The following is a 24265-nucleotide window of genomic DNA, read 5'->3' as shown; positions in this document are numbered from 1 at the left end:
TTGTCAGTTAAAAGGCAGCAAATATTTCACCAAGTTTGATATAAAACAAGCATTTCACCAGTTGATGCTGCATGAAGAGTGCCGCTATATAACTACCTTCATTTCTCCGCTAGGTTTAATGCGATACAAACGACTGGTATTTGGATTATCAGCTGCTCCTGAACTATTTCAAAAATGCATGGAAACAAAATTAGTGGATTTGCCATGGTTGATTGTTTTCATTGACGACATTTTGATACACGCACCTGATCAAGAATCTCTCAAAATTAGGACAAATTTAGTGAGGAAACGTTTAACGGAAAGAAATTTGTTTCAGAATGATGCTAAAACCACAGACAAACAGACATAGCACTCGCAAGTTGTTCATCGAACAAGCATTTAACGGACAATTTAAAAGTATCGTAGTTGGTAGTACCACCACCTGTGGCGCGCATAGTCAATTCCCTTGCGTTTGACGTTTACACACTACCGCCATCTGTTCAGCGTAGTGCCCACCACAGTGTACTCAACAGATGGCGGTAGTGTTTTATCGACGATATTTTACAGTGAGAAATATTCAATGTGTTATGTCTGTGCTAAAACTATTGAATGCGTGGAGGAAATAAATTTTCTTGGTTTTCATCTATCGGCAAACGGAGCGAGGGTGTCTAGAGAAAAGTTAGAAGCTATAAACCATTTTCGTCAACCACTTTCAGCAGAAGTAATACGGAGTTTTTTGGGATTAGTTATATTCGTCAACCGGAAGACACAAAAAGGCGGGCAAAAGAATCAAGAATAGACGTTGGAGATCATGTGGTAGTGAAGAATCTGGTGAAACGCTGCAAATTGGATACCACTTTCAATCCACAACCTCATGTGGTCGTGAAGAAAAATGGAACAAGACTCACTCTGAAGAATTTGTCCACGGGAATCGAATTTGACCGTCACGTGAATCATGCAAAACTTTTGATTTCTAGTAACCCATTCAACGTCGGAAGTACAGCTTTAGATGAAGTTCTCACCAATTCTGAGGATGTTCCGGTTAATGAAATGGAGGAAGAAGCAACAGTAAAACCGGTGGAAATTCGAAGAAAAAGACAGAAACGCAAACCTGAATATTTAAATGATTATGAAGTTTATAAGATTATTAAACAAATGATAATAAAAATAATAATAATAATAAAAAAAAGGAAGGAGAGATATAGTAGGCATAGATTTAAGAATGTAATGATAGTAGGCCAAGCCAGGATACTGATAATAAAACGTCATTCATATTCAACTACTCACCGGAACAAGACGTTTTTATTTGGAGCTGCTACACTTATGAGGCCCATTTATGATGATGATAGTGGTTTACCACCCATTGTAGCACGGAAACTAAGTCCGACAGCAGTGGGCTCTCTTCTCTGTTTGTCTTGATTAAGCTTAATAACCTCTGATTGTCCTCAACATGCTTACATTTCGATGAAGATCGTGCTACTTATTTTACCTTTGTTGTGATACTCATGATCACAAAATCCAACCTTGAATCGTAGACCAGGTCCATCAACAATTCACTCGTTCCAAAAAGGGGCTCTTCTTCTTCTTCTTCAGGTTCGCTCACCACCCGGAATGAAGGCTCGGTGCGGTGAGTAATATCAAACAGTGTTACATGCAAACGAAAATGAGATACAACCAGGATTAGTTTTTTTAAAGTAATAGTTTCATCTGAATACCCAATTAACCATATCTCAGTGGCATTGTCTCACTCTGAAACTACATTTAAAGTTATTTTGTGGTTATATGGTTACTTTGGTACTCACATGAAATGTTGTGCAAGTACCACAAGTTCAGCAATGCCCAACTATGGACAGCTCAATGTTAATACCATTTACTCTTTGAATTAGCGTACACCAACATGATAATCTTCTAAGAAACACCTAAGAATATATAGAGATAAAGCTGAAAAATACAGTTTTAACTGATGGTACTTTATAAACATCAAACTGTCCAATATTGGACCCTGCCAATAGACGGCGCCTGCACGATAATGTGGGCCTTCAGAATGGTTCATCGGTTGCGAAGTGAAGTGCTTCTCAAACTGAAGCGATAGGGGAACTAGGGGCAAGAAGGTCACCCGGGGCAAGAGTGCCATCCTCGATATATTTTGAAAATGAAATCATTTCAATCCTATCTTACGATGAACCACGATGAAGCATTCTAAAAAGTTCTGTCCGAATCGAAGTCGTAAAAAAATGCAAAAAAACATTTTGTGTTGATGCATTGAAAAGCTAGTTTTTTATAAGAATAAGGCATCATAAAATAAGGTTTTCGAAATTTCCAATTTATTTTTTTCACAATTTCTGCATTGAGACGTCACTATTGATGGTTGATTGAAACATTAGTAACAATAAATTATTAAATATTTTCTTTAATTAATCAAAAATTATATTCCTAAAAATAAACTTTATACGGGGCAAGAGTGCCACCCCTACATTTATGTATTAAATTGTACAAAACTGTTCAGAAATTAGCACAATTGGGCATTTATGTTTTCAATATACATTGTCTTCGTGAAATTTTGGAAAACAAACTGTATAAAATAGTATCAAAAATAGTTTCCATTTGAATTCTTTGACGCACATGGTTTATATGTTTTGGATAAAAACAAATATCGTTAAATCAATATTTTAGTGCAGTTGCTGTCATACCTAAGAATAGTAATTTGTTGTTTAGAAATGAACATTTATCAGTTTCACTTCATTTTAGACATATGGTCTTTTTGCCCCATAAGAGTGGCCCTCTTGCCCCGTAGCATTTTTTAGAGCAGGTACGACATTACATTTTGAAAAAATCATTAACATTTTTTGATGGGGTTTAATTTTAATTTCAATGATGATACATGGAGACAAGGTTATAAACTTACAATTCGGTTCACGAACTCCTATAAATATTCACGGAATCGCATATTACACGGACAGAAAATTGTTTGCATTGAACCAAAAAAAATTTCATTTGTATTTAAACAAATAATTCCGGTTGAAATTATATTGCATTTTATTGTTTCGATAATATTTATTCAAATAAATTCAAAATAAGATTCTTTTTGTTTTAATAAGCCACTCTTCAACTGCAACTATTGTAAAAACAACAATATTCTTTTATTAAGCAGCCAACAATAGTTGATTTTAATTTAACATTTATTTGTTGTGTCTGTTCCCCGGGCCATAATGCAAAAATAACTACCAACCATTCCCTCGTTTCCACCCGGACAAAAATGTAAACAATAACAAAAAAATTCTCGTTTGATTCAGCTCTAGAGGTAAGCAAGTATGCTGCAGTCGCAAAATATAAACAGTTTTTCTTTTTTATCCTTTATTTTTTCCGTCGATCTTATTTTCAGTATTGAGTACCAATGCTCCCGACGCCAGGAAGGCCGATCCCACACCTGGACCCTACTTATCGACCCATCAACTCATGAACCGGAGAGATTTTATGCCTCCGAAAGGTTTCAATTGTTATTCTGTTTGTTACAAATAGAAAACAAAACATAAAAATAATCCCAAATTATTGAATAATGAATCAATAAACATATTTTTATTTCTACTGCGTATATTGTCAGTCTAAATAAAATAAATTGATTGAATCAACAAGAAATCTCTTTTAAAAACAAACATATTTTTTGTTGACCCAGCTGCCAAATTTGACAGCTTACGTCAAAACCATAAAAGCTCTCTTGTAAATTCGAAAATATTTTCTTTTTGATTTAACAATCCATGGGTTTTTAGAAACAAAGATACTGGATTGTTGAAATAATAATGATTTCTTTTTCATTTTCATTTTCAAGCACAGAAGGGGGTCATAGGGCCAAGTCACCAGCGAAAAATCGCTGTCCATACTGCACCAGGGTAGAGGTATAGATTTGGCATCACAGAATAATAACCACAGGGGTCAAATGAATCCTATTTACGATACCGGATAGTAAGGAAAGCTGTTGAACATAGGGGATAGTCAGAGTAACAGCAATAATAGTGAAAGTTAGGAAAATAAGCAGGTAGAGATGGTTGATTTGCAATGGCTATCGACTCTGTTATATGGCCTACCGTATCAGATTCAAATTTAATGTCGTTTAATATTGCGCTTATTACTTTTATCTTTATTCTAAGCAATCTCCTTTCATACTTGTTTGTTTTAAAGTGAACTGGATGAAATGATTGTTTTATCAAAATTATGTTAAAGTTAACTACTATTCATATTTGCTAATTAATACCTAAATGTAATTTTTAATTTTATGAAGATAGCAGCCTGTAATTCCGTACCAGAATCCGCCTCCAATTTAATGTCTTTTGTGGATTCGTAGTAGCAAAGTTGTGCTAAAAGCTAAATGTTACCTAAAAATACTACCTAAATCGTTCACAATCAGAGCCGGGCCACTGATGAAAACCAAAACTACAACCCTGAAAAAACGAATCGATATTTTCGAAGGCGAACACAACCTATTCTTGCTAGTGATTCTGTCCAATTGTTAGGTATCCAAATTATAGTCATTCTTAAATTTATTATTGAATATATAGATGAATTATCTATTATTGAATAACTATTATTTACGATAATTACATGAAAGAAATAACATATAAACTACAAACAAAACGTGACTACTAAAATCTCAAAAAGATATTCTCACAAGTATATTGCACGCAACCAGGAATCTCAAAACCATTAGACGCTATAATGATACTCTGCACATGTTAGACACAAGAAAAGGCCAAAAAGCAAGCGTCCGACACACAAAACCCTCCAAATTCACTGGCAGTCACAATCAACGATTCTACGAATCGCGAGCGCTCACGAATCATAAAACCGCTGACTGCGACACTCTGAAAGCGAAATTGACAGGCTCTATGCATCAAACACCCGCCCTCCAATCTCCTCCCGCATCCAACAACACAAACCCCCACTACAACATCTAACGAATTCAAAACTCCGAAAATCACTCATCTATAGAAAGTGAGTGGAAGCAACCCTGCATGCAACTATTCTTCATGATACGCTTTGTCTGTCTATCTTTCTATTAGGCCTGTGGACATGTGTTAGCTTCGAAACTTCTAACCAAACTAGGAAAATTTTGAAATCACAAAAAAAAAATCAAAGGTAATTACAAGCAAAATACATATTGATTATTTTACGCAAAACCGAGCAAGTATTATTAAATCTCTTGTATTGTATGCTAATGCTAATTGACTGTAACAAAAACTAATATGCTTAAATAAAATAAAATATTAATAAAATGATATGCAAAATTTACTAGAAGGTCATTACTTTATTGGTGAGAAGTTTCTAATAAGCCCTCCCAGTTCCTCTGTATACAGAACAAATCTGATACTATAATCAGAATTGCTCAGTCTGCATGAAGCAGCCGATTGCATCAAGGAAGTTCTATTAACAACCAAGAATTAATCGTTTGAGGTATACTGAAGCATTAAGAAGGTGATATGTGTCACTATGGGAAATCATCATCTTTGCAAATATAAAGAAATTAAACATAACCCTTTGCTTCAGTACCGTCAACCTCCATGTCCATGGGGAGGGTTGAAATAATAATGATTTCTTTTTGCAGCCAAAACAAAATGAAATTCTTATTAAATTTACGTCAAATATTATTACGTTTAAAATATTTTTTTCTGCGTGTAAAACGCGCTATCGTTAGGGTGACCTTATTGCCCCTAGTTCCCCTACATTTCTCAATTTTTCAACGTTATCCTAACGTAAACTTAATATCACAGACAAACAGACGTAACTCTTCATTGTGTATCTTCGTTCATGCATTTAACGGTTGATTTGAATATTATCAGTTCCGCGAACTACTCGCCGCAGCGCTGGCATCTGATCACTTTGACGTTTCTATACATTCTATAGAACTTTTATGCAATATTGTTTACGAGTTATCGAACAAGCTTGTTTTCCGCGAGAAGCCAGATAGATGTCGCTACTGAGGTTATATGTTTTGAGATACTATGTTTTCAAGAACAAGTTTATCAAAGAGTTACGTCTGTTTGTCTGTGTTAATATTATCACCCATATGCCCGTCCACGCCTGAAACTCATCCACCACACAAAATCAGCGAAAAATGTTTCTGTATGACAAACACGTCCAGACATAAACGAGAATATGGGTGCATATCTTCACTGTAACAACTACGGGTAATCATCGAAAGTACTTGCATTTTACTCAGACACTTTTGAGCAAACAGCAATCACTCTCTCATACTCCAAATTGGCACGACCAAATTGGCACAACAACGCCCTATACGCTATCTGACCAAAGCGCAGGGAGTTCTGATGAAGCCCATTTATAGCCAAAAAGGCAAAATAGCGTGCCTATGGTTATTTTGGCTCGCTTTCCATTATTGCTTACATCATATTTTTTTTATTATCTCTAATTCCTCTTACACTAACCCTACTATTTTTCCTTTTAAATATAGCTAAACCTCGCATATTGTTAGAATTGTTCCGATCCGACACCCACCGCTAATAATGTTGAGTATTGATTTTCACTCCCATGATGTTTACTTCTGTTATGTCCACTTCTGCTTGCTGTAATTCTTCATCTATTTCCTGTCTCTTGCTTGTGTGACAGCATCTTCGTACATGTGTTTTGATGGGAGTATAAAGTGAAAATAAGAATTAAATTTTGGTTGCCGAAAGCAGTCAATGGGTACCGAAGCCAACATTTACCCTACCTAGTCAAAACTGAAAATAAGATAGTTTAAGATTTTCTTTTTGTTCCATGAAAAATGTACAAACAAATTTGAAAGAATTAGACAATTTAATCGTTGAAATAATAAGTTACTATAAGCTGTATGAAAAAAAGACATTTTTCAATTTCATCGTAGTAATTATATTTTATAGGTAGGTTGGCGGGATAAATTATAAATTCCTGCGTTCCCGAACATCAGGAATGGACATAGAAATAAGAGCAACTTCTTTTTTTCTAATTTCAAACGACGTTGAATTCATGTTTAGAGTTTAGTTGGCAGTCACCTCACGTGTAGTTGATGCATTGACTGAATTGTTGAGATCGGTCGGCTCAGTACACTTCCAAAGACCATAGGTCTTTCCTACTGTGGTCTGCCACAATCGCAGTGTCCCATCTTCCGATCCACTAGCATAGAGTTCTCCATCTGGACTGAAGCTTACGGCATGTACAGGTCCAAAATGACCTTTAAAGGATTCTGCAATACAAAATTATGCTTGTTAGGAATAATGGTACTATTTTTTCTATGTAAAAACCAAAACATTACCGATTTCGTTTCCAGTTATGTAGTCAAATTTGTACATTTTGAAATCTTCTCCACCGCATACAAAAATTTGTTTGTCCGGATGCAAGCTGGCTGAGCTGACTTTAGTTGGCACAATGATTTCCTTCATTTTCTTCAGGGTTTCCGTTTCAAAGAAGGCAACATTTGAACCATATGTGACAGTCAATATGTTTCCATCCCGCGACAACTCTAGACTGTTAGGATGAGCGTTGAACTCAACGCGCATTGTTTCCTGACCACTCATACGGTCCCACAGACGCATGGTCTTGTCGTCAGCACAGCTAATGACATATCTGTCATTGCGAGCAAATATAGCTCGCTTGATGTTACCAGCATGACCAGAGTAAGACTCCACGGGTGTACCTGATGCGTTTAGATCAAATACTCTGACTAGTTTTTCATTGCTTCCAGTTACCAGACATTGGCTATTGCTGTCGAATGCTACCGTTTTAACAATGTGATTGTGTTGTAAACTATGCACTTCCTCGCCTGTCACCGCATTCCAAATTTTTCCGGTAAAATCCGCGGCCCCAGAAGCGGCCAATGTGGCTTTGTTGTTGAGAGCAACACCCCACACAGCACCTTTGTGGCCTTCGAATGTACCCACCCAATCTCCAGTGTCTCCAAGACGCAGCATTGGTTTGCCATCTGTAAAAAAAAAGAAACAAAATCCTTGAAAACAAATTCTTGATATTTATAGAGATTATCAAGTCTGGTTGAAATGGTGCGCTGTATTGCCTTGTTCAGACTACAGAGTTATAACGTGGTACTGTTTACATGCACTTAGAATTTTTTTTCGATGAATTGAAAAATTCCGAATCTTAATTTAAAAAATGCCGAGGGAATCCACGATGAAAGTGTGGTTTAAATCTCTCTGGCAGAGCTGCCAGGTGGTTTTATAAAAAATCTGTATCCACTCTATTAAAAAATCTGTATTTTCTGTATTGACGATTTTTTTCTTAATTAATCATGTTTTGTAGTTTTACAAATACAGTGCATACAAAATAACCATAAAAAGTGCTTAACCACCTATTCGGGCTATCGTACTTACCATACGGGATATAATTGCGCCATTTGTGATATCGTCCGTACTTATTTATAAGAGTGATATGAAGCCGTTTGAAATTGTATGGAGATTTTAGTTTCTATTCATTATCTACCTGATAAGCAGTTTTAAATGCAAAAAAGTGCACGAGTTCATTACTATTTGATATTTTTAATACAGATGAATACAATTAATTACATCACACGCTATGTCTGAAGGCACTTTTTTTGCAACATTCATGTACCTCAGATTTTTCTTGACAGGATGTTAGTTTTGATCCTAACAATCAAATTTGTGATGGTTTTAAAATATTTCATCTTGGGTTTTTTGAGAAAAAGTGTTTTGAAGTTTACAAAGCCGATTATGGACTATTGACGATACAAAACTATTACGAATTGAACAAATGCAGTTAAACAATGTTCAAATGATGATTGAATTAATCTAAATGGCATTAAAGAGTTCTCTTTGACTCTCAAGTAAGATCCGTATTGATTATGTTGACTTTGACCAAAATCAATTAATAATTGTTGCTAGAACAGCTTCTTAATTAATTTCTCTTCCCTCATAATAGTAGAAGAGAAAGAAACGAGCAGGACAGTCTGAGGCAGCCACGGAATTATAGTAGGCATTGATTTTCGTCCTGTTTCGAGTGTTTTTGTTTTTATTGGAGATATCGTGTAGAAAATCTGGAAAAAATTTAAATAAAATTAGCTTGGATTTAAAAAAAAAATAGATATGTTTGACTCGATGGCGAGATTGAAAATAAATTCTGGCAACCATGACGAATTGGTTTGAAAATCGTCTAACCCATAATACAGGAATGAAACTCACATGAGGTTAGCTGCTCTTGCCCAGTGAGTTTAGGTAGTCCTAATCTTGAATTACTACAGAATTGCTAGAGCTGCATTGCAATTCCCATATTTTGAATAAGAAAACATTCAGGAAGGTTCAGCGACTTTCTAGGAAATTATGCGAACTATAGGGAACTGTAGTGAATTTTTGGAAAGTTCGGCAAACTATTAATAAGTTCCTCCAAAGAAGCAGAGAAATTCAACAACTTTCAGAGATGTTCATTGAACTTCAGGAAAGACTTCAGGAAATTTCTTCAAACTTTAAAAGTGTGCTTCGCTCTCCAGACCTGCCAACATCAGGGACATTTTGTGAGCTTCAGGGGAGTTCAATGCCATCCTGGTAAGTTCTACGAACTTCAAGAGTGTTCTGTGAACTATAGCAACATTATATGAATTTCAATGATGTGCTGCAAACAGTTCTTTAAACTTGAGGAAATTTTTGCAACCTTTAGGATGGTCTGTGAACCACAGGAAAATTTAATAACATTAGGAAAGTACTATGAATTTTGAAAAATATCTGAGAATTTCAGGAAAAAAAACAAGAACATCAAAGAACATCAAGAAAGTTAGAAGAATTTCATCGAAGTTCAACGAAATCAAGGAAAAACATATGAACAGGGATTTGAATTTGAATGTTACTTCTATAAGCTGTCTCATCGGGTCGTTGGTGGAACAACTCCCACTCCATGTCTTAGAAAACAGGTATAATATTGAGAATTTGTTGCAATATCTCTTTCTCTTTTACGCTTCCTTTATGAAATGTGATCGAGGGCATGAGCAGGGTGGAAGGGCGTAAAAATGAGAGTTTGCCACCTTCAAAAATCGTGAGTACGGCTCACGCATGTTACATTGCCGTTTAACGGTATAAAAAAGGGAGCAGTTTATGAAAATTGAGGTTCATAAATGTCCAGAAGACCAAACTCGACAGTCAAAGTTGTGCGGGTGTGTAGATATTTGTAAGATAAAAACACCACAGAAAAAAAAAATTGATAAAAAATTTCAAATTATGTCGAACGCAGGTTTCACAATTCAGACTTCAGAATCTCTCCAAATTGGCAGATGAAAGTAAGCATCACTTTGTTGCCAAAAGCATTAGATAGTTAGCAGGCAAAAAACTAGTCTAGGTTAGTTTTTCAAACGTCGCAGCAAGACCAATTCGTTTAAATTTGAAACAAATCTAAGATTTCTCACGAAGATTTACTCAGTTTTAAGAAAGATCTTAAGCTGAGTGTTAATAAGGTCAGTATGTAACAGTTATCTTTATAACTTTATATTTTACATGACTTTAAACTATACTTTTGTTATATTACAGACGCTAAAACTGGCTAAATGTATGAGACATACCGGCCGTCAAACTATCCAGCCGGGCCTCAAATCAGCTATGATGAAAGACAACGCGGCCAAGAATGATCCCAATAACGCAATATGGTGGCTGCCGCAAATGCTCAGCATAAGCAATTTGGATTCACTGGTCGCCATTGTAGGTGCTTGAAAAACGCCATTACCTGATAATCGTGCAGTTTTTGAAGGATGCAATTTTAATCATCAGCTAATGAAAAACAACACATCGCTGATTTTTCGATATGTTGTGTAAAAAAGCCTAAATTTTTAAATAAAAATATAAAAACACATTGCACCCTCTATCTACAAACCATGAAAACCATAATAAACGAATACAATCAATGTTTTCAAATATAAAATCCCAATTTTTTAATATCATTATATTGCATCATTACAAGTACTTTTAATTACCTTTCAATTGATATTTTGATCTTTAAAATTGGCCCAGTTGTTCAAAAGCTATAAAAAAATTTAAAGTCATTTTTGAAAAAAATAAAAAATAAAAGTTTTTTGGACTACCCTAACGTTAAATAATCACCCTAATGACAAAATGAAAAAAATATTTTACGATAAGGTTCAAAACTACCATTTCCTACCAAATTCTGAGAACCACTATATCGTTTTGCAATGGAATGGCTCAATAATAGTAAATTTAGAGACTAAACCATTGTTTTAATTATGTTATTAATTTAAACATTCTGAGATCTGACATTGTTACGATATCTGACGGTAGCGAAGAGGGAATCTTACTGTATCATTGAAACTTAGTGTTTTGACAACTTTTATCCCCTTTTGAATCATTTTCAGCTGAATTTGTTTCGATCTGTAACAGTTTTGTATCATCAATAGTCCGTATATGCCTTTGTGAACAAAAAACCCAAGATGAAATATTTTAAAATCTTCGCAGATTTGATTGTTAGGATCAAAACTAACTTCCTGTGAAGATAAAACTGAGGTAGGGGAAAAGTTGGCTTCGGCAATACCTTAACCTATTATCGTCAGGGGGGTAAACAACATCCTTGAGAGCTCAATTTTGGCATGTGGATACATTGTGTTTCAGAGCAACTATTTGCCAAATTTGAGTGCTCTAGGACTTTGTTTACCCCCCTGACGATAATAGGTTAAGGTATTGCCGAAGCCAACTTTTCCCCTACATGAATGTTGCAAAAAAAGTGCCTTCAGACATAGCGTGCCCCGTATAAAGTTTATTTTTAGGAATATAATTTTTGATTAATTAAAGAAAATATTTAATAATTTATTGTTACTAATGTTTCAATCAACCATCAATAGTGACGTCTCAATGCAAAAATTGTGAAAAAAATAAATTTGGAAATTTCGAAAACCTTATTTTATGATGTCTTATTCTTATAAAAAAAGTAAAGGGTTGTGTCCTAGACACGACCGCAGTATGACGTAGAACCACACAAAATTGTTGTTTTTCATGCATTTTTGACTATTATACTTTATCTTAAAATTTTCAAGTATTTCAATGTTTCGGTTATGGTTGATTCAAAACAATTTACACATTTTCTTTACAAATATCCATGTGAAATTCCACATGATTTTCATTTGACCACACATAAACAGAATCCACTCAGAAGTACACATGAAATTTACACGCAAATGAATAGTATGTGTGGTCACTAGACTGATGCAAAATTTGAAATTTTCGCTCCACAGTGCTCAAACGGTGCCAAATCGGGTCCTGATTAGCCTCCAAAAGAGAAAACTCATTTTATAAGAAACTGACTTGGCACAAACCATTTGAAGTTTACATGGAAATTACTATGGGAAAACAAAACTTTTTGTTCATTGTCTTCTTGCCTTTTTACACATTGTACTGTTAACACATTTTATTGCTATTCTTATGGGAATTTTTATCAGCTACAACTTTGCAGAAGATCATTTTTCATCCAAACGTCAAATTAAATAGTTATTAATTTTTTAAGAGATTGATAATCTTATGGCAAGATTAAGCAACTGTATTGTGGGCAACACTGTATTCTGCAGTGTGACATAGTAGCCATGATTTTTGTCCTCTATTCTACGCGCCATAAACACCAATGTTGCCTGCTGAACAGTTGATTGAGCATAATCATAAGACATCAGGGACTTGAATCATTAATAATTTTTGTTCCTTACGTTTGATCGAAAAGTGGTTTTCAACAAGTTCAGCTATCATTTTCTAAAGTAGAGTGAACTGGTGAATTTTGAGATAGATATAAACTGAAATTATGGTTTCTCCATAGTAATTCCCATATAAACTTCAAATGGTTTGTGCCAAGTCAGTTTCTCACTAAATGAGTTCAAATTTTGGGAGGCTTATCAGGGCCCAATTTGGAACCATTTGAGCACTGTGGAGCGAAAATTTCAAATTTTGCATCAGTCTAGTGGTCACGCATGGTTTTTAAATGTACATATTTTAAGTAGGGGAATTTACGTATTCTCGGCAACCTAAGCAGCGACCTTCTTTCTATAGCCTTTTTCTCTGAGGAACGCACACATATGCAGTATTGGTTTGTTTACAATCTTTTGCTGCCAGCTGCTCTAACAATTTCAGTCGAAAGAATTGTCAAAAACTGTTTTGAAACGCTTTTAAAAAGCTCCAATCTTCTCTAGTGAGAGCGAGTATTGTCGGCAACCGTTCCATTTGAACTGCATGTAAATCTGCTGTTCTATTATCGGCAACTCGAAATCAGCTACAATTTGTAGTGTGTGTGTTTCATTTCAAGAAAACCTTGCTAGATTGCTTTTTCCCAGTGGTAAAAATATAGTCAAATTGAAGCTGAAAGCATAAAGAATCGTTTGCATGCATTCAGCGAAGTGTTTTCGAAAGAAAATCCAGTGAAAATAGTGTTTCAATTTGGGTTGCCGAAAATAGTCTTGCAAGCCGAAGGCGTCATTTCCCCTATGTGGCTGACACATAGATATTGTTTTGTTAGGAGCGGTATTTGAGGGGTGGGGGGGGGGGTTAGGAAAGGTTGTTGAGGGGTGGGGAGGGGGTTGGTTAGGAAAGGTTGTTGATGAGTGGGGGAGGGGTTAGGAAAGGTTGTTGATGAGTGGTGGTGGGGGGTTAGGAGAGGTCGTTGAGGGAGGGGAGAGATTGTTGTGAAGGGGGGAGGGGAAGAGATTGTTGTGAAGGGGGGAGAGGGAGAGATTGTTGTGAAGGGGGAGGGGGAGAGGTTGTTGTGAAAGGGGGAGGGGGTTTCATCATTATTGTGGTCACGCCGTGATCCACCTTAAGTCGCTGATTTGGTCCTGCTTACTGCAGGACCAAGCGCCACGCCGTCCAAAGCGACAATGAGCAAAAGCATGACAGCAGCGCTGTTTTATATCTTTTCAGGTTCAGAACCTGATAGGATTTCCCGCAGTTTTTTATGAATGGGGCGGAGCAGAAAGTTTCTTTTGTGCAGAATATGTAAAATAGGATGGACTTTGGATGTTAATATAATTGCATATATAGAGGCACCAGATATGTTTTACCGTCAGTTGTGTGTAATTCACCAACTGAATGTCATCAAACATGTCTTCAATGCAATTTTTTGTTCAAATTTGGTAAAACTTGGTTTTACTAATGATTGTGGTATGTTTAAAATTTATTTCCCGGAAAAAAGGGATCATTAAAGTCTGTCTCGTTTTCGGGTTATTGATGAGGGGGGTTTTAGAAGTGGTATTTGAGGGGGGGTGGGTAGGAGAGGTATTTGAGGGGGGGGGGGGTTTAGGAGAGGTATTTGAGGGGGGGGGGTAGGAGAGGTATTTGAGGGGGGGGGTAGGAGAGGTATTTGAGGGGGGGGGGTTAGGAGAGGTATTTGAGGGGGGGGGGTTTAGGAGAGGTATTTGAGGGGGGGTAGGAGGGGTTTGATGGTGGGGAGAGGGGTAGGAGAGGTTTCATGGTGGGGGGGGGGGGGGTAGGAGAGGTTTGATGGTGGGGGAGGGTAGGAGAGGTTGTTGAGGGGGGGGCCGAGAGATTGTTGTGAAGGGCGTGTGTGCTTTTCCTCATTGTGGTCACGCCGTGATCCACCTTAAGCTGCTGATTTGGTCCTGCTTACTGCAGGACCAAGCGCCACGCCGTCCGAAGCGTTAATGAGCAGTGGCATGAGACCAGCGCTGATTTATATCTTTTCAGATTCAAGCAGAATGATGTGCAACCAAGTGGTATTCGTTTATGATGACTGGGTTTGCGAAAAAGGCTTATTTCATGAAAACAGTGATAAAATTATCATTTGTACATTTTCAAAAGTTTAATTACAGAAAAATTGGAAAAATATTTATTTCAACAGGTTCGTAATGTAATATCCTATCGATTGGCGTATTTGGATTTTAATTTCATCTATAAATGACAAAGTTACAAGCGTTCAAAACCTAACACTCCTTCACCACACATATTTTTTGACTTGCACCCCAGTATAGTCGACAAAGACGTAGTTCTACGTCAAAACTAGCTTTTCAATGGATCAACACAAAATGATTTTTTGCATTTTTTTACGACTTCGATTCGGACAGAACTTTTTAGAATGCTTCATAGGAATACCGTGCATAGGTTCATCGTAAGATAGGATTGTAATGATTTCATTTTCAAAATATATTGAGGATGGCACTCTTGCCCCGGGTGACCTTCTTGCCCCTAGTTCCCCTATTCAAGCCAAATGTAACAAATATATAAAATACTTATAAGAGGATACTTATAAGTAGGAAATCCAAACTTTGCCTGACGAATAAACTTCTAATATTTAAACAAGTTTTTAGATCCCTGGGCTTTGGCAAAACCTTGAGGTAGTTTAATTAGGCTACCAGGTCCCAGGGCTGATCTGGATCTTTACCACATTGGAAAGATGCACACTAGTGTTGCCAGATCAGTGTTGATGCTTACCAAAAGTGCATTTGAACCCGCTTATAAAAGCATATTAACAGATTAATCATCACCGTACATTGTTTATTGCTCTGTACTAATAATAAATGATTAAGCACAGCATTTGATATTTTAGTAGAAATGCTGGATTTAGTCGTAGTGGAAATCATTTGTTTTTTAATCCATCCTTTATTGAATTGGATTTATTTCTATAGGTATGCACGTTTGGAAAGTATCATCACAAAGATTCTGCACTCGGTCTACAGCTTGTGGGTGGGAAGCGTTGTGTTTGTTTTTGTTTTTTTTTTATCTATTTATAGAGTCAATTCTTAGAAATATGAAGCGAAAGACAAATCAAGCATTAAGCACAAGACCTTCAAGAAAACTAACAACACGAAGTCTGGAAATGGCAATGTTTCATTCAAAATGTCAAGTATTTCAAGAATATCGGGTGAGACCAATCGGACCGAGCGCTCTTTCGGTCATCTGGAAGGGTTGTGTACGAGGAGCGATTTGAATCCCCCCAGTTTTGAAGATATTCCGGAGCGAGGATCCATTATGTCAGAGGAAGGATAGAAGTGGCATATCCAGAAACACAATACAACAAGAGAAGGAAGTACGATTAAAGGTAAACAGGGAGTACATGGGAACGTCGAAAACTGTAAGTATACTCCGATTTATTCTAGTACTCTTGTATAAAACCTATTGTAAACCGGCTAAATCGTAGTCGTCGTCACCGGGACGCATAGTCATGTGAAGATTGCCAGATCCGTGACCACTCATGATAAAGCACACAAGGCTCTCAACATTAAATACATTGCATGGGTTGGGTCGCACAGAGGGTTGATTAGATGTAAATTTCTTTGAAACACCCGCATGAACGATAACCATAAGGAGTGCCTAACAACCTATTCGGGTTATCATCCCAACAATATGTGGTACGGTGGCACGAATTGTGATATCGTTCATGTATGGTGCTCCCCCCACCCTTTAGGGTCGCTGACGCTCATTGAACGCTCTTTCGTTCTCCGGTTGATTAAATGGATGACGGAGTTTGACGTCACACTCCTTCAGACGTTTAGGCGGCGGGTGGGCGAGAGGGATGGCTGTTCAGTACATGGAGACAATTTTACAAATGTATTTCTAATAGGTAAATCACAGTTTAAAACTCACTAATAATGTCTTTCAATCTCTTTTAATTTCTTTTTCATTGACGGTGTGATGTAATCGATGCGCTATGTGACGAGAGCGCAAAATAAACGAGGCCATTTTTCAACGATACGATAATAACTTATGCGCTTTTCACACAAAACCTACCCAACCCTTTCCTTTCTACAATCCCTGAGCAGCTGGTTTACCATAAGTATACCTCGCAGAACTTTTTTAACCCCCATGGGTAAAGATGCTGTGTTGCTCACTCCTCTCCCCTTCCCTGGTGTATTATGGATGGTGTGAATATTCACATCGGTGACATGGCCCCTGACCCCCTTGTACATAATAAAATAATAAAATGAAAATGAAAATATTTAAACAAGTTTTTAGATCGGCCATGCTTTACGCAAAGGATTCAGAACAAAGTTCTAAAGATGATTTTGAAGTTGCCTCCCTGGTACAGTAGTACCACAAACGAAGTGACAGACGACTAACTGGCCAAGAAATCAATTAAAATAATGTGGTCGCTATAATAGAATTTTCTTAGAAGCTTGTGCCATCTTCCACCAGATGGGATAGTATTTTTGTTTTGGTTTTGCTCAAAGTTGATTTTGTGTACAATGATTCTTTGACAGGACAGTGTGCAAGATTTTTTACGCGCTGCAAGGTGCGTGAAAGAGTTCGGCACAATCGGTGTTGATGTTGGCTCACTGCTTAAACTTTTTTTTTGTGTGTTCGAAAGAAATTGATCGAAAGTGTACCAAAAGTGCTTCTGAACGTGTTTCGCAGTTGGGAGTGGTGAAGTTCGTAAATTCGCGGTTTATGTTCAGTGAAAATTCCGTATCACAAAATTGCTCAACGAGTTCCCTTTTTTTGCCGTTTGACGACGACGGGCATGCGAGAGAAAAATAAGCATCGGGAATGTACTCCTGGCTGTATTGATTTGGTGAGTTCGTTCCAGTTGAAGATTGTTCTTATACATATCTCGATTGCATTTTCGAGGGGACGTCCGGAGAGCCTTGAGATTTAGGCGTTGTTGCTTTTGCGGGCAGACGAGTTGGTCGCCGGTAAGGTCCAGTAAGTGCTGCCAGCAGATGAATCAAGAGGTATTCGAAACAAAATTGGTAAGAAATGTCCATTCAAATCATTTTATTACAGTTAAACAAATTTCAAAACTATATACGTGCCAGATTTGGAAATAATATTTTTTGAATCTGGAAGTGTGTTTATGATACCATTATCCATTTGATAAAGGTAGAGTGAACATGCGGGGCTTATTGTAAGTAAAAGTGACCTCGGAGTGGTCGTGAATTACCAGGCATTCTGAAATGGGTCACTGGAGCTGCAATAGAGCTAACACCTTCTAACTCCCGGACTAAACCTGCTTTAATTGAAGGGTAATAAAAAGCAGTTTTCTTCCATAATAACACTGCCGGACAGTGGGGGTTAGATTGTACACACACACACACACACACACAATGATTCTTTGACAGTGTGCAAAGAGTGAATCATTTTGTAATTTTTTTATGCATTTCAGGTTTGAGTAGAGTGAAAGAGATAGAACCAAAACATTCTAGTACATTTGGTGAAAATGCTAGTTCAATCCAGTAGTAGCATAGAGGTAACTCTAAGACCAGAAGGTCCCGAAGATATGTGCTCAACTTTTTGGCTCAGCTCTGGTACTATCTTCGGTCCCAAGTTAATCGATGCACCCCTCGAAACATAAGAAAATCCATGAACCCCTCATTTTATCTATCAAACTTTCATAGCAAATCAAAACAAACATAGTGTAGTACTAGAATTTCGACTAGAATGGGGTTGGTATTAGTTTTTAGTTTTAAGATGTAAATTGTTATACTGACATTCTTCTTCTTCTTGTTCGCATTTCAAGCGTTATTGCTTAGCGCATATTAGCTTATTGCGTGCTCTCAACTTAGTGTTCTAAATGCACTTCCACAGTTATTAATTGAGAGCTTTCGATGCCAATTTCCAATGCATGAATTTGTATATTGTGTGGCAAGCACAATGATACTCTATGCCCAGGGAAGTCGAGAAAATTTCCAACCCGAAAGATTCCCTCGACCGGACCGGGAATCGAACCCGCCGCATCCGGCTTGATAATACCGTGCCTTTACTGACTAGGCTATTAGGCTCCCATGCAGGTTTAAAAAAATGTTTAAAATACGCAATTGCCAACGCAGGAACAATGTAAAAACATTCAGATAAATATCATAACAATTAAGGCTGGTAAGTAACTGTAGTAGCTGGAGCACCTAGGTTAAAATGAAATGTAATTTATTTTGAATTTGAAACAAATAAAGAGTTGAAAAAAATGTTACAGATTTTTCGGTAAACAAAATAATTTTACCAACATTCGGTAATGCTTTACCGAAGTGACGGTAATCTGGCTATTATATTGACGAACTCAGTAAAAAATAGAAATAGTACAGTAAGAACTGTAAAACAAAGCAAACGCCGAATTTGGTAAAAAAAAAAATACCGAACGAACTGCAAATTACAGAAACGTTTACCGAACTTCTGTAAATAATTCCAGACTGTCCAATCGAAGGCGGTCATATTTATATCAAGTATTAAAGTAAACATTAACAGTGTAAAGTGACCGGAAAATCCAGTGAAAACAATGTAGGAATGTTCACAAATACAGATAAATAATGCAGACATCTCTTAAATATTTCCAATGAGATTGATAATTACATTTATTTCTTTCATTTTTAGGATTGCAATTTTGACGGCTAATCAAAAAATCTGTTAACTGATCATATCATATCGATTACCGAACGTTAAGCAGCTGAAAGTTCGGTAAAAAATTACCGAATACGGTAATAATTTCTAAGTGTGTAGTCTACTCAATTGATGATGAAAAGAAGATTTATTCTAAATTGATTGACTAGACTAGACTATGACTAGACACTGAAGAAGTTTGCAGTAGTAAACGAAATACATACCTGTTGTAGTTTTTTTTTAAACGATAGCGAAAGTGATACAATAGTAGTAAATCTAAAGGGAAAAACAACCTTAAGATTTATTGCCCTGAAAAGATCTGTAGACATACTTCTTGCAGATTCAATCAATACATATTGGTACATTTGGTATACATTACTACTCAACGAAAATATTTGTATGTGCAATTATTACTGAACTAGCTTGTTTCGCTGGTGTCAGGTAATCATACCATGTATATTAAATATAAATGTATCGTTTTTGAACGTATCGCACCCAACGTCAGTGCCTATACGTAAGCGTACTACAACGCGGCCCACCAGCAACAATATGCAAAAACTAGCCAAGGGGAGGGCACTTGCCCGGGCCGTGACTTCTGGGATTCATTTACTAATGCAATCTATCAAAAACTTATAATTTGTTTCGTGTAAATTTCTTCAACTTACTTATGGTTACCTGATACCAGTAAAACTGGTCTAAATCAAGTAAATATTTACCAAATGCTGTGTGAGTGAGTGAGTACTGATGAGTGCGTGTAACTTTATTCGCTAGTTCAAAGTGACAGGTTAGTAAAAAGTGTTTCCGGGAGACGAGAATGAAAACAATAAAAAAAATGTATGTATGTAAGCGGTAGCACTGTACCTTTCATCTTCAGGGGGGTTTGACCCTCGAAATTCCTGTTAAAGAGAGTAATATCCCCCATATCCACACTTACCCCGGTGTACCTTACTTGGATTAATATCTTATTAAGGTTATTAAACCGTGATGAGAAAATAATAGTAAGAAAAGATTTAATAAAATTGTACACTGGAGTCGCTTTTTACGCGGGTGATACGTCCCGCGTAAAAAAAAAACCGCGTAAAAAAAAACCGCGTGAATTCCGGAATCCGCGTAAAAAAAAACCGCGTAAATTCCGAAATCCGCGTAAAAAAAAACCGAGTAAAAAAAGACCGTGTAAGAAAAAAACGCGTAAAAAGCGATATACCGCGTAAATTCTCAAATCCGCGTAAAAAAAAACCAAAATCCGCGTAAAAAAAAACCGCGTAAATTCCGGAATCCGCGTAAAAAAAAACCGCGTAAATTCCGAAATCCGCGTAAAAAAAAACCGCGTAAAAAAAACCGTGTAAAAAAAACCGCGTAAAAAGCGACTCCAGTGTATTGTATAAGTTAATATGGGTTCTGATATAATCATACCTTCTCAGAAAAGTCATCGCCTCATAAATGGCCGCAAGGTTGTCATTAAACACACTATCAAATTGGCAACAAAAAGAAAATGTTGACGGATCCATATTACAGCTTGTAAACATTAATTTTTAATGAAGTTAATAATATTTTGGGACTGACGAAAATAAGCCACACGTACTCTTAATTGAATTACTTCCATCTGATATGCGGAAACCCTCCATTCCCGCAGCACTATGAAGGTTGTCTAGTTAATCTCAACGTACAAAAGGAGCTAGACTTCTTTCCACTCCCTTTCGAAGCGGTTTTGTTCTAGGAAGCGTCGAGTGCGCTTGTAGATATTATATGTGACGCACTTTTTTACTGTTTGATATTCCACTACCTTGAAATTGATTTCAATGTCAGCAGGTTGCGCTCCGCGTCGTCGCTTTATATTCGTTCTTGTACCTTTTCGATCTGGAGGTGCACAGCATGTTTATAGTTCCTGATTCTGCTTGGTTGGGTTCACGAACGTAGGGTAAGACGGACATGCATTGGTTATTATTTATTTATTCGCAGATTATTTATTTATATATATATATATAGGGGAAATGCAGGTAATGCCGGCCTAAGTGTCCCTAATTTGGGCCCATACATAGATTCAGCAATCGACTCAATTTTCAATAGCAACCAAAAATATCCATTAGTAACGTCCCAATAACGCGTTTATCTAGATAAAATTGATAAATAGCAGATTTTTAGCGATGGGCCCAACCTTAGATCCATAGGCCAACATTAGAGACATTTCCTCTATATATATTTGTTTCGCAAAAATGTTAAATTAAAGGGTTGTATCGTGAACACGACCGCAGTATGGCGTAGAACTACGCAAAATTGATGTATGTCATGCATTTTTGATTATTATACTTTATTTTAAGTTTTTCAAGTATTTCAATGTTCCGGTTATGGCTCAATGTATTTTTCCTGGAATGTAATAAATTATGAAAATTCAAATGTGGGGTCCTAAACAAGCCGTTATATATTTTGAAGTAGCAACCCAGTATAGTCCACAAAGACTACATGCATGTTGTGGGATAAAACAATTGCCAAAAAATACGTTAATTTTTTTCAGAAGCATCATTAGTTTTAAATTAGGTCTCTGAAGTAAAGAGTGAAGGTTGCATTTTATGATAACGCAACAGGCAGTTGTTTCCCTTATCAGAAGACTTCACTTTCAATATCGAACAAAATGTTGGTTCATATGTCTGTGAAGTAGGGGAGGAAGGGGTATAACGATCATACGGGGTATAAGCACCGCTTTGTTTTCCATTTTGGACGACAACCCTAACATAAAATTATCATGCATCATCATTATGTAGCGTGTTCGTAGAATAATTCAAAATAGATTACTGTGACTTATCTCAAATCAAGCGTTTGGTTTCCAATAAGTAGGTTCGTAGTACAACATTAATTGGAAATTGGGGGGATTCAGTTATTGAATTTCTAAGTCAGAGCAGAAGCTGTGAATATTCACTATGAGTATTTTTGAGAGGCATTGTGTACTACCGCAAACTTCTTTATTATAAATAATCTCAGTTATTATTCACTTCCGCTAAGAGATACATCTACTTTTTCAACCGAGGTTTCAACTTCCCACGCGTTTCAACATGCCCCGGTGTAGGGTAATGGATTTTATTGAACCTATTTGTCATTTTCGCACTTCTTCAAAATGTATGCCGTGTTTTTTTCTATGAAAATAACACATGGACTTGAAAAATGTGTGTTTGGTGAACAATTCTACCTTTCTAGTTTCTAAAAATACTAAAGAATGAATAATGTTGGTTGACCCTATTATATACAGTACCATTTGTATGCTCAAGAGCCCACAGGCCCAAGTGTCATAAACCAATTAACAGTCGCTAAATGAAAGGTATTGGTACCGGTTCCGGAAATATGACCGGAACTTGCTACGGTTTATATGAGGCATGAGGCTAATTGCGACCTCAAACAAATAAAACTTATCATTTGACACCTCAATTCACATTTGAATTAAAAAAAAACTTAGTTCAATGGTAGTGATGTGGGTGGGGGGTGGCGGGTCCAGTGCCACATTGACCATACCTGGCCATGTTTCGATCCCCCCGGAGAAGTGGCCAGTTTCTGAATATGGTCAAAAACCATTGTTGAGACAGAAACTGGATTTCGGACTGGTACAGCACGACTCGCTTGTTTGCAATGTGCATGAGCGAGTTTTTTATCTGTAATGTATTTAATTAGGATTATTGTTAAATAAGGGGTTGTTAAATGTGTGTGTTTATGTGTTCACTTACATTTCTAGTCTTTAACTATTAGTGTGCTTGTTCTCTGTCCAACAATTTTAAACTAGAATAATTATAAATTTTAAGACAAATTTGTTCTGCGCCTTGTTTGTTCTTTGTTCTAGCTTTTAATGGTGAATTTACTTGTCGTGTGTAGGTATTTAGGAACTATTCAATTCGTTGACAATTCAATGCGTATATATTGGTATTCTTATCTATAGTTCATCCTGCTGCGTGTAGACCGGGTAACCCTGTCGCACCGGGGTGCTGGTTTCTCGTCGTTCGGAACAACCATTGAATCACATTAAAATTCAACAACCTGTTCAATGGCAGTTATTGGGAATAGCCAGGATCCAATCAATTTCCGGAAACCCATAGGGAAGTAGCTGGTTTTAGACTTGGATCAAAATCCATTATGTGATGCCTCAAATCACAAGGGAGAAGTCACTTAGGGGGGGGGGGGGTTCATGATGCCCTGCTTACATTATGCTGGCTACTTTTTGCACAGTGCTAGTACACTTGTAAGCGGGATCCTGCTAGGGTCCTCAAAAATCAAATGAATTAAACAAGGTTTTGTTAATAAAATCATGATTATTGTCAAGGTGGTGAAAAACTATGTTGAGAACATGCGTAAAGAAACTAGAAGGAGAAAAAAAAAGAATAATAATAATAATAATAATAATAATATAATAATAATAATAATAATAATAATAGTAATAATAATCGGGGCAAGAGTGCCACCCTCAATATATCTTGAAAATGAAAACATTTCAATCCTATCTCACCATGAATCAATGCATGGTATTCCTATGAAGCATTCTAGAAACTTTTGTCCGAATCGAAGTCGTAAAACAAATGCAAAATATGATTTTGTGGTGATGTTTTGAAAAACTAGTTTTTTATAAGTAAAAGGCATCATGAAATAAATTTTTCGGAATTTCCATTTTTTTTTACAATTTCTGCATTCAGACTTCACCATTGATGGTTGATTAAAACATTAATAACAATAAATTATTAAAAAAAAATTTAATTGATCAGAAATCATGTTCCTAAAAATAAACTTTATACGGGGCAAGAGGGCCACCTCTACATTTATGTATAAAATTGTATAAAAATGTTCAAAAATTAGCACAATGGGTCATTTATGTTTTCAATATTCATTGTTTTCGTAAAATTTTGGAAAACAAACTGTATAAAATATTATTAAACATAGTTTCGATTTGAATTCTTTGACGCACATGGTTTATATGTTTTTGATAAAAAAATATATCGTTAAGTCAATATTTTTGTGGAATAAACAATAAAAGCAGT

General features: G+C 36.5%; 1 protein-coding gene across 1 annotated transcript; it reads right to left on the bottom strand.

Moving 5' to 3' along the window:
- Positions 1-6764: 6764 nt before the first annotated feature.
- Positions 6765-7959, bottom strand: wmd (serine-threonine kinase receptor-associated protein wmd). The gene is made up of 2 exons (XM_065231679.1): positions 7259-7959; positions 6765-7189 (listed from the first exon to the last, which is right to left on the bottom strand). The coding sequence occupies exons 1-2, from the start codon at positions 7911-7913 to the stop codon at positions 6984-6986; spliced, it is 861 nt and encodes a 286-aa protein (XP_065087751.1). The 5' UTR covers positions 7914-7959; the 3' UTR covers positions 6765-6983.
- Between the last annotated feature and the right edge of the window lie 16306 nt (positions 7960-24265).

Source organism: Ochlerotatus camptorhynchus, unplaced genomic scaffold (assembly GCF_037179485.1).
Source record: "Ochlerotatus camptorhynchus isolate MF236.1 unplaced genomic scaffold, CSIRO-AGI_Acam_v1.1 ptg000359l, whole genome shotgun sequence".
NCBI classification, from domain to species: Eukaryota; Metazoa; Arthropoda; class Insecta; order Diptera; family Culicidae; genus Ochlerotatus; species Ochlerotatus camptorhynchus.
The sequence above is the reverse complement of the archived record's forward strand: the minus strand, read 5'-3'. Positions and strand labels throughout refer to the sequence as shown.